At 47.9% G+C, this 10,000-nt stretch overlaps 1 protein-coding gene across 1 annotated transcript in view; it reads left to right on the forward strand.

Annotated features, from left to right (window-relative positions):
* Nucleotides 1–4,445, forward strand: part of il17rd (interleukin 17 receptor D) — a gene marked incomplete at both ends in the record, with an annotated part of 15,478 nt that extends 11,033 nt beyond the window's left edge. Inside the window, 6 exons of the mRNA XM_084460697.1 lie at nt 2–56; nt 848–958; nt 1,200–1,384; nt 2,175–2,303; nt 2,717–3,617; nt 4,327–4,445. Of these exons, the coding sequence (XP_084316823.1) occupies nt 2–56; nt 848–958; nt 1,200–1,384; nt 2,175–2,303; nt 2,717–3,617; nt 4,327–4,445 (1,500 nt within the window). The remainder of the gene's footprint in view (nt 1; nt 57–847; nt 959–1,199; nt 1,385–2,174; nt 2,304–2,716; nt 3,618–4,326) is intronic.
* Between the last annotated feature and the right edge of the window lie 5,555 nt (nt 4,446–10,000).

Raw genomic sequence — 10,000 nt, forward strand, 5'->3', positions numbered from 1 at the left:
GCTGAAAGATGACAACAACAATACCAGGAGACAGGCTCAGTACCACGTCAGCCAAGGTGAGCACACACACACACGCGCATACACACGCACGCACACACACACACGCACACACACATACACACACACAAATCACCCAAACACTCGTATCCTCCCTCCCTTCCAAATGGGCTCCCACTAATCTGGACATGACGGGATAGGTGACAGCTAGGTGATGGAACATCTCAGTTTAGCCCATCCAGCTGAGTTAGATCAGTGATAACAGAGGAAGGAAGGGTGGCACGTCTGTCAAACAGGGCCGATGACTCACGGTCTGTCACACGGGCCAGCATAGATGTACAGCATCCATGATCATGTCTGGCTCCCACTCAAAGACATATTACTGAACGGGCCTACCGGGCCCAGACCCAGATACCCGGAACACTATTTGGTATATCAATCAATCAATCAAAGCTTTATTTGTATAGCGCATTTCATACCCAGAGGCAACACAATGCGCTTTACAGAGAACAAGGGAGGTGGGCATACGACCCACCCCTACATATTCCAGAGGGAAGCAAAAAAAACAGTATCACCCGGGGGCCAGATAAGTGAGCTGTAAAAATTCTTCCCTGACCCCTCTCAACAAGGCGATCGAGCAAGCTCCAGGAGTATGTTTGTCTACCGGCTAAGCACATTTATAAAGCAATACATTACATTAAATTACAGTAAGAGAGGCTAAAAAAGCATGCTGCTCGCTCGGGACACGCCCATGTCTGGTGAATATATCAGTGATGTTCTCCCGCCTGACGTTCTGCATGTTCTACTGTTCTCCCTCCTGACGGTCTGCATGTTCTCCTGTCCGCCTTAGTCCACTCCCCGTGGGCCGGACCGATCCGAGCCATGGCCATCACGGTCCCGCTGGTCATCATGTCGGCCTTCGCTACCCTCTTCACCGTCATGTGCCGCAAGAAACAACAAGGTGAGCCCGGCCTCCTGGTCTAATGGTGAGGGGGGACCCGGGGTTCGATCCCCTCCGGAGGCCCTCGGGTCCGTGTCGTGTCATCAGCTCGAACGTCAAGTCATGATCGGGCGAAAGGTTCTGGAAGCTTCGCGTAACGTCGTCGGCAGAACTCTTTTCAACGCCAGGCGCGTACCGATTGTTTGTTTTTCTTGGCCGCGTGTCGTCTCTCTCTGAACGTCTCTGTCCCTCGTCCGAGCAGAGAACATCTACTCCCATCTGGACGAGGACAGCTCGGAGTCGTCCAGCCACACCACGGCCCTGGGCGCTGACCGGCCCTGGCCCCGACCCAAAGTCTTCGTCTGCTACTCCTCCAAGGACGGCTCCAAACACCTGGCCGTCGTCCAGAGCTTCGCCTTCTTCCTGCAGGACTTCTGTGGCTGTGAGGTAAGGCGAACCGAGGCGGCGGTGAACTCTGACCCCTAAGGCACCAGGGGCGTCCACTGTGGGTCAGCGTCTCGGATTCACCTCGGCGGTTTGGCGTTTGGTCCCAGCTCGGTCACGCTAAGACAGAGAGGAGGGGGTTTTTGATCTGTTCCAGTTCGTCTATATAAAAGGTTGGCTTTTCACAACAACACCTGGCAAAGTGTTTCAACATGTCCTATGAAGGCTCTCTGCGTGTCAACGTTGAATATAAGTGTAACTGTTCCTTGAACGTTGACCATAAAAGAGGTGCACCAAATGGATGTGGTCTGCGTTTGTTGATTACATAAGAGGTGGATCTGGAACCCAACCAGTGTAAACTGGATAGGAAAAGACCTGAGGGCTGGAGAGACAGGAACAGACTCAGAGCGCCACCTGCTGGCTGGTGGCACAAGTGATTAAATTCAATTAAGATTTCAGTGAATCAGTACATGAGTCTTTTAAATTAATTCATCCATCCTTGAGAAAAGAAATCCATTCCTGATACACAGAGTACCATGTATTAGTACACAGAGTACCATGTATTAGTACACAGAGTACCATGTATTAGTACACAGAGTACCATGTGTTAGTACACAGAGAGCCATTTATTAGTACACCTGACCGTGGTTGTCTTTCTGCATGTGATGCTATGGATAAGGAGATGTACATGTGTGGATGAACATATACAGTATGGACTAACTAATCACCACAGATAGTGCAGAGTTGTATATCATGTGGACTGACTCCCATCCCTCTCCTGCTGCTGGGCCAGGTGGTGCTGGACCTGTGGGAACATCTGGAGATCTGTAAAGAGGGCCAGATGTCGTGGCTCGGCCGGCAGATCGACCAGGCTCACTTCCTCATCACCGTCTGCTCCAGGGGCCTCAAGCACTACGTGGAGGTGCCTGCTAGTCTTCTACTTTTTAAAAATAAGTTTAGTTTAGTTTCATTCATTCATTCATTCATTCATTCATTCATTCATAACCTTTATTTAATACTCAAAGATACAATTGAGAGCAAGCCCTCATTTTCCATGTAGCCTAGTTTACATAAAATATAAAAATACAATACATTAAACACACCCCAATAAAACAATAAATGAAGGCAATAACAATCAATAAGCACAATCAAGTGTCATTTAATATTAAACTCAGGATTGTATGTATGCCGTTGCTTTGTGTACTTCTGTGGTGGCTGTGGTCTGTTTCGGCTGGCGTGAATGTCTCCATTGGAAATATGATGATTGATTATAAGTTTGTTGTAAACGTTTGAGCTGATCTGTGTAACGCACGGTCTGGTCTCGCCCTCCTTCAGAAGAAGAGCCGTAAGGGAAAGTCCCCGGTCAGTCGCCATGGCGGCGGGGGTTCCGGCGGCGGCAGCAGCGGCGGCGGCGATCTGTTCGTGGTGGCGGTGGCCATGATCGCCGAGAAGCTGCGTGAAGCCCACCAGGGCGCCCAGGACCTGTCCCGCTTCATGGCGGTGTACTTCGACTACTCCCAGGAGAGCGACGTGCCGACGGCGCTCGGCACGGCGCCCAGGTACAAGCTGATGGACCAGCTGCCGCAGATGTTCTCGCGCCTCCACCCCCCCCGCCCCCAGCCCCACGCGGCCGAGCGCGAGCCGCAGCCGCTCAACGTCAGCAAGAGGAACTACTTCCGCAGCAAGTCGGGCCGCTCGCTGTACGTGGCCATCTGCAACATGCACCAGCTCATCGCCACCGAGCCCGACTGGTTCGAGAGGGAGCTGACGCCGGGCCCCGCCCCCTCCCTCTCCGCCGCCGCGGCCGCCGCCCCTCCCCCGCCTCAGAAACGCTCCTCCTCCTCCTCCGCCACCACCACCCCTCCCCTGGAGAAGTTTGACTCTGGGCTGGTGCTCAACGAGGTGGTGATCAAGTCTCCGTCGGAGGGAGAGGGGACCCTGAGGACGAACGTGTTCCTGGCGCCCCCTGGCCTGGGCCTGGGTCACTGCTCCCTGTCTGGCCCCGGCTCCGGCTCCGGGGCCGGGGGGCCCTCTGCGCAGGACGGCCCTCTGGCTCTCAGGGCCTCCCCCCAGACGGACGGCTCGGCCAGCCCCCCCGAGATGCCCCGGGACTCGGGCATCTACGACTCGTCCGTGCCGTCGTCGGAGCTGTCCATCCCGCTGATGGAGGGGCTGTCTCCAGACCAGGCTGACTCCTCCTCCCTGGCTGACAGTGAGTCATCGTCCTCGGGACTCGGTAAGACTGACCCTCCATGACGTGGCTTGAACTGGACATAACCAACTGAGGAGGAGGAGGAGGAGGAGGAGGAGGAGGAGGAGGAGGAGGAGGAGGAGTAGTAGGAGTAGTAGTAGTAGTAGGAGGAGGAGGAGGAGGAGGAGGAGGAGGAGGAGGAGTATTAGTAGTCGTAGTTCTAGTAGTAGTAGTAGTATTAGTAGTAGTAGGAGTAGTAGTAGTAGGAGGAGGAGGAGGAGGAGGAGTATTAGTAGTAGTAGTAGTAGTAGGAGGAGTATTAGTAGTAGTAGTAGTAGTAGTAGTAGTAGTAGTAGTAGCAGTAGTAGTAGTAGTAGTAGTAGTAGTAGGAGGAGTATTAGTAGTAGTAGTAGGAGTAGTAGTAGTAGTAGTAGTAGGAGGAGTATTAGTAGTAGGAGTAGTAGTAGTAGTAGGAGGAGGAGGAGGAGGAGGAGTAGGAGTACAGTAGTAGTAGTAGTACAGTAGTAGTAGTAGTAGTAGTAGTAGCAGTCGGTTAAAACGTCTGCCCTCTTTGGATTCTAACAGTAAACATACAGTAGCAACGGGAGGTCTGGGCTTCAGTTTTTCTCTTCTTGTGTCAAACCCGGAGCTTACAGCTGTGTGGTACTGACACTGTGTGGTACTGAAACCCTGTGTGTGTGTGTGTGTGTGTGTGTGTGTGTGTGTGTGTGTGTGTGTGTGTGTGTGTGTCCAGGAGACGAGGAGCCCCCTGCTGTCGGCTCTCTGCACTGCGCCCCCCCCAGCGTGTGCAAGGCCCAGCTGCATCACCACCTCGAGCAGAGTGAAGGACTAACTCCTGTCGCGCCCTTGTAGTGCACACTTACCCCACAACTCCTTCAGAGTGAACACCGCCTGGGCTCGGTTCCATTTTGAACACTGCCCGGGCTCGGTTCGATTCTGGAAACTTGTCTCCTCCCTTTCCTCCTCCCTTCACAGATCTCAAGTGGTTGAGCTTAGGCCTCCACCTGGTTTTTACACCTATTGAAATAGCATCAGATCTGGTGAATGAACGAGGGCATATGGAAGGAAACAACTTTCATCCCAAGAACACTATTGTGGTGCGTACTGCTCACTCGCCCTAGTGCACACTACCACGGACCTGCAACGCCGCTGGACTGTCTGCCCTTCCAGCCGACGCAGACTGACTCCGTAGACGTTACCATGGTGACATCAGACCGTCGGTCCGTCTCTGGAGAGTGACCCCAGGGTCGCCCGTGAGAATGCACGCGGTTGCGTGGTTCGCAGTTCTAGTGGACTCGTGGACGATGACCTCGTCGCCGATGACCTCATCGCCGCCGTGTCACTTGGAGTGTCTGAAGTGGAGTGAACTGCCGCGGCACTATTGAACCAAAGCGGTTGTATCTTTTTACAACCTTGTCTCATTTAAATGTTAGATGTTCCCGGTGCAAAGGTGTGTAGTTTAGACTTGCACAAGTCAACCCTTGATAGAAGCCCGTTGCTTACAAGTCTGTCACTGCCCAAGTAGATTACTTTAAACTTGGCGACAATGCAAAGAGCCAATAGTTGTAAGCCTTACTACCAAATTGTTTAGAATGTGCGATTGAGAGGGGATTTTGTGTGTATTTTTTTAATTTATTGTTTATGAATTATGTACGCAAACACAAAATTGGTTACAATGTGCTGAAACTGAGTTATGTGTGTTGAAGCACTTTTAATCTTTTACAATTTAATGTAAATTTATTTTGTTAACACATGAAACGGTTTACCATTCTAATATGGTCTAGAGTCAAATCATGTCCTTTTAGTATAAAATGTAATTCTGTGAAATTATTAACTTCATTGTTTTTTTTAGTTTTTTTTTAAGGAAAACAATTGTGCCAATTTTCTTTAGATGTTTTTAAAATGTTTCCAGCACTGTCATTTTATGAGATTTGGACAGATTCGATTTTGAGAGTATTCTGTTTTTTATACATAGTGCTTTTATTTGATACTTGGTAACTTTGATATTTCAAGTTCTGAGAGATAAATGTAACTCAGTGTAAATCCACACCAGTGTACAGTATGCTCCAACAGTGTCTGGTGGAAATGATCCATTCTTCAAAGGTTAATTTGAAGTGAAGTTGCAACATTTTGTTATTGTACATAATTCTAGTTTTTTGTTTGGAAATATTGGTTCTATTCATGTTTGTATAGTTGTTTTAGATTAATAGTCATTTTCTACATTATATAACTTGTACTGTTTTATAGTACCTCAATGTAGGAATTAAGTATCAAATGAAATAAAATATTTTCTCCATTATTTAGAGCATGTGCGTGCGATTCCTTCTTCATGGTACTTTACGTCAGTTGATTGGATTCCATTAAGTTGAAACGTTGCAATGTCACCGTCATCCCTTAGGTGGCAATAATTAACCACATTACCACGACTAGCTGCTTGAATGTGTGCAATAACTTTATAGGTTGAAATAGGCTATGTCATGGTAAATCCCATCAATGTTTTTTAATCTGAATATATAAATCAAGACTGTCTACCATACAGTCATCAGTGTAATCAACATTTGGGAAGTTTCAATCTAGCTTTTTTAGACTGGATGAGAGACAAGCCGGCCAACAAAGAACGGATCCCTTCGTTACACTGCGGATATGAAGCACACCGTTATATAAGCTTCCTTTAATCAAGGTGAATAATCCAACCTTTATTATCTCGCTGTATAAAATATATTTCTGATCTGCTCATATGCTATGAACCATCCAGACCCCTCAGGTCGTCTGGCACAGGTCTGCTTTCTGTCCCCAGAGTTAAAACAAAACATGGAGAAGCAGTTTTTATGCTCCACATATCTGGAACAAACTTCCAGAAAACTGCAGGTCTGCTGCAACTCTTGGTTCTTTTAAAACAAGCCTGAAGACTTTTCTTTTTGCCACTGCTTTCTAAGAGGAGCTATGTTTACCAGTATACTGCACTGTAACTTTTATTCCTATATTCTATTTGTCCTGCTTTTTGTTTAAATGTCTATAATGACTTGCTTTTTGTTTTAATGCTTTTAATGTCTCATGTAAAGCACCTTGAATTGCCCTGTGGCTGAAATGTGCTATATAAATAAACTTGCCTTGCCTTGCTGTAAAAACCGCTGCCGATGGGCGGCGCTTGCCGCGCTGGTCCGATTCTCAGAAGGTTTTAGTCTGTAGTCTGAACGCGGCGGAGCGGCAGCGCATGAAATAACACCGCTCACACAAACAGAGACGCAGAACGCTGATGGTTCAGCTGCGACAACGCTACTTCAAGGTCGATGCTGAATGAATGTAAACATTAACTTCAAAGTGTAGCTTTATTATTATTTTAACCTTTGAGTTTACAGTACAATTAGGCTATATGACAGGAGTCCTACAATTTATGAATGACAACAGAAGCGAGCTGGCCTCTTGTTTCTATAGCAAGTTTGTTTCATTTTGGGAGTACATCATATTTGAAAACGTCTAACGTTTATCACATGCAAAGAGGTGATGGAAGCAATGAAGTTTCAGGGTAAGATACAATACAATTATCTATATTATACAATTATCTATAACATGAGCGCTCTTAACTGCATTTGACAGTAGCTGCACTAATCAACATGCCTCCAATCTACATATTATTGTAGTCTATTGGGATTTATTGAACTGTGACTGTTATGGTCATGCCATGATAGACCCAGCAATTTAATTCCCACATCACATGTTTAGTATAGACATGTGATAGAACAAAAACATATAGAACGTATAGAACAAAAACAAGTTGACCCATTATAGCTCTTTGTTCCAATTATCTGAGATAATTCAACGACAGAACATAACCGGTTATGTCAAGAATAACTTCAAGAAAGGACTGGCATGAACAGATGTGATCTCTAAAGGGTTAACACGGCCAGCCGTAGGATCCAGCATTTTTCTCCATGACTCAAGTTTCCCCAAGTTGACTGTGAATTATAGCCTGCGTCTCGGGGTCAGACGCGGTGACCTCAGACACTGTGCGTCTGTCGCTCTGTTGTCAGGTCTTTTGGTGCATTCGTTTATAACTGGGAGGTGGCAAATTACGACTTGCTACTAGGAATTATTAAATAAAACACAGCATGAACTCGCACTTCCTCGTCGCAAATTCGGATATGTTTCTCAGCCCCCAGTTGCTCGAATGCACTAGATATAACTAGGTAACTGTGATATAATGGTATATAGATATAACTAGGTAACTGTGATATAATGGTATATAGATATAACTAGGTAACTGTGATATAATGGTATATAGCTCGAATGCACACAGGTCGGAAGTAGGTATTTTGCCACTTGCGACTTCCCACCTCCGACAACAAACGAACGCACCATTTGTGCTCGTGCTCTCCTCACGGTTCCGCGAGAGAGCAAACAACATCAACAAACACAACATCAACATGCGGAATGTCTTCTTTTCACGGTTTGTTAGTTTGGTCGGAGTGTTTTAGTGTTTTTCTGAGGTAAAGACACACTCTATCTGGTTCTATACCCTGAACCAGGCCGTTCCTCAGTATAGTTTCTGTTCCATTCTCTGTTCTCTCGTGCGTCCGCGGTGATGTCCGTATCATGTGACCACAGAGAACACAGCAAGTGAATAAGCCCTCTCATACACTTTCCTCGCATATCGGGTGGTTTTCCTCTGGGGGATATTAGTATGTTCCCGTACTGTATGCTATGTTTCTGTACACTTCTGTTTCTGTACATGTCTACTTTCATGCATACAGTCACAGTATTGTGTCTGAGGACGCCAACGGCACTAACTTCATGGTACCCAACATTTTTATTTCTATGAAGTCGAAATGAGAGTTAGCGAGAGAAGGGAGAGCTGTTTGGCCATGATCCTCAGATCAACATGTGTTGTTTGATCAGCAGGTGTTGTGGCTGGTTCGGCCCCTAGGGTCCCTCCGTGTTTCTGCCTGCTCGGTGCATCTCAGCCCCCTGGCTGGCATACCAGGATGTCTGGTATTCCGGGGCTCGCGGGTCAGGTCTGAGGGGGGCTGTGAACGGTGGACAGGGGTGAGTCCAGACCAGGGGGGCGAGGAGCATCAGAGCGTGTCCTGTCCTAATCCCCATCCTAATCCCCCCTCAGCGTGTCAGGAATAATCTTTTGACATGGCCAGCGATGCCTCTCTCTCTCTAGCTGCTCCTCGGCTGAGTTTGGTGCTACCTCCACCCCACCATGTCTCTCTTCCACTGCGAAGTCTCTCTATCGCTCTCTCTCTCGCTCCCTCTCTCTCCCTCTCCCTCTCTCTCCCTCCCTCTCTCTCGCTCTCTCTCTCTCTCGCTCTCTCTCTCCCTCCCTCCCTCTCTCTCTCCCTCCCTCTCTCTCCCTCCCTCCCTCCCTCCCTCCCTCTCTATCTCCATCTCTCTCCCTCTCTCTCTATCTCCCTCTCTCTCCATCTCTCTCTATTTCTCTCCGTCTCTATCTCCATCTCTCCCTCTCTATCTATCTCCCTCTCTCTCCATCTCTCTCCCTGCCTCTCTCTCTCTTCTCTTTGCCTCACTCTATTTTTTCTCTCTCCTCTCTATTTCTCTCTGCCTCGCTCTCCCTCTCTCTCTATCTCCCTCTCTCTCCATCTCTCTCCCTGCCTCTCTCTCTCTCTCTTCTCTCTGCCTCACTCTATTTTTTCTCTCTCCTCTCTATTTCTCTGCCTCTCTCTCTCTCTCTCTCTCTCTCTCTTTGTCTATCTCTCTCCATCTTCAGAGTTCTCTGAGGCAGTCTGCCTCTGAGTCAAGCCCTGTACAGAGAAGGGGAGGCCAGTGTAGCTGTTGCTGCCCGCCAGGTAGAGGACACCAGTGTGATTGTTGCTGCCCGTCAGGTAGAGGAGACCATTGTGGTTGTTGCTGCCCGCCAGGCAGAGAGTGGCACCGTGCTGATTAGAATTCTGGTTTCATTGTGCTTTCCTTCTCAGAAATAGTTTCAATATAATATAGTGTATTTCCTCATTTCCATAAAAAAATGTGGACAAAAAATCCCTGACGTTTTGAGGTTTTGGTGAAAGTGAAAGTTCTGTGAAGTTCTTCTGTCATTCATTTGTGAGAAACACTGTAACCTCATTCCACAGACAGGAAAGACAGCTAGCGTCGGCCATGTTTCATGGTACATTGTACATTATGTTGCAGTGAGCTGTAGTTGACCAAATTGTGGTCAATCATTCTTTGAACGAAGTAGATCAAAAAAACCTAACAAGGGTTAGGGTTACGACATATCACATCTCCGCACATATCACATCCGTCACACGCTCCTGCAGATTCATGCTCGACAACATCAGGAGGATTCGCCCTTTCCTCACTGATGAAACGGCGCAGGTGCTCATCCAGGCCCTGGTCATCTCCCACCTGGACTACTGCAACTCCCTCCTTGCTGGGGCTCCGGCATC

Source organism: Borostomias antarcticus, assembly GCF_949987555.1.
Source record: "Borostomias antarcticus genome assembly, chromosome: 33".
Classification (NCBI taxonomy): domain Eukaryota; kingdom Metazoa; phylum Chordata; class Actinopteri; order Stomiiformes; family Stomiidae; genus Borostomias; species Borostomias antarcticus.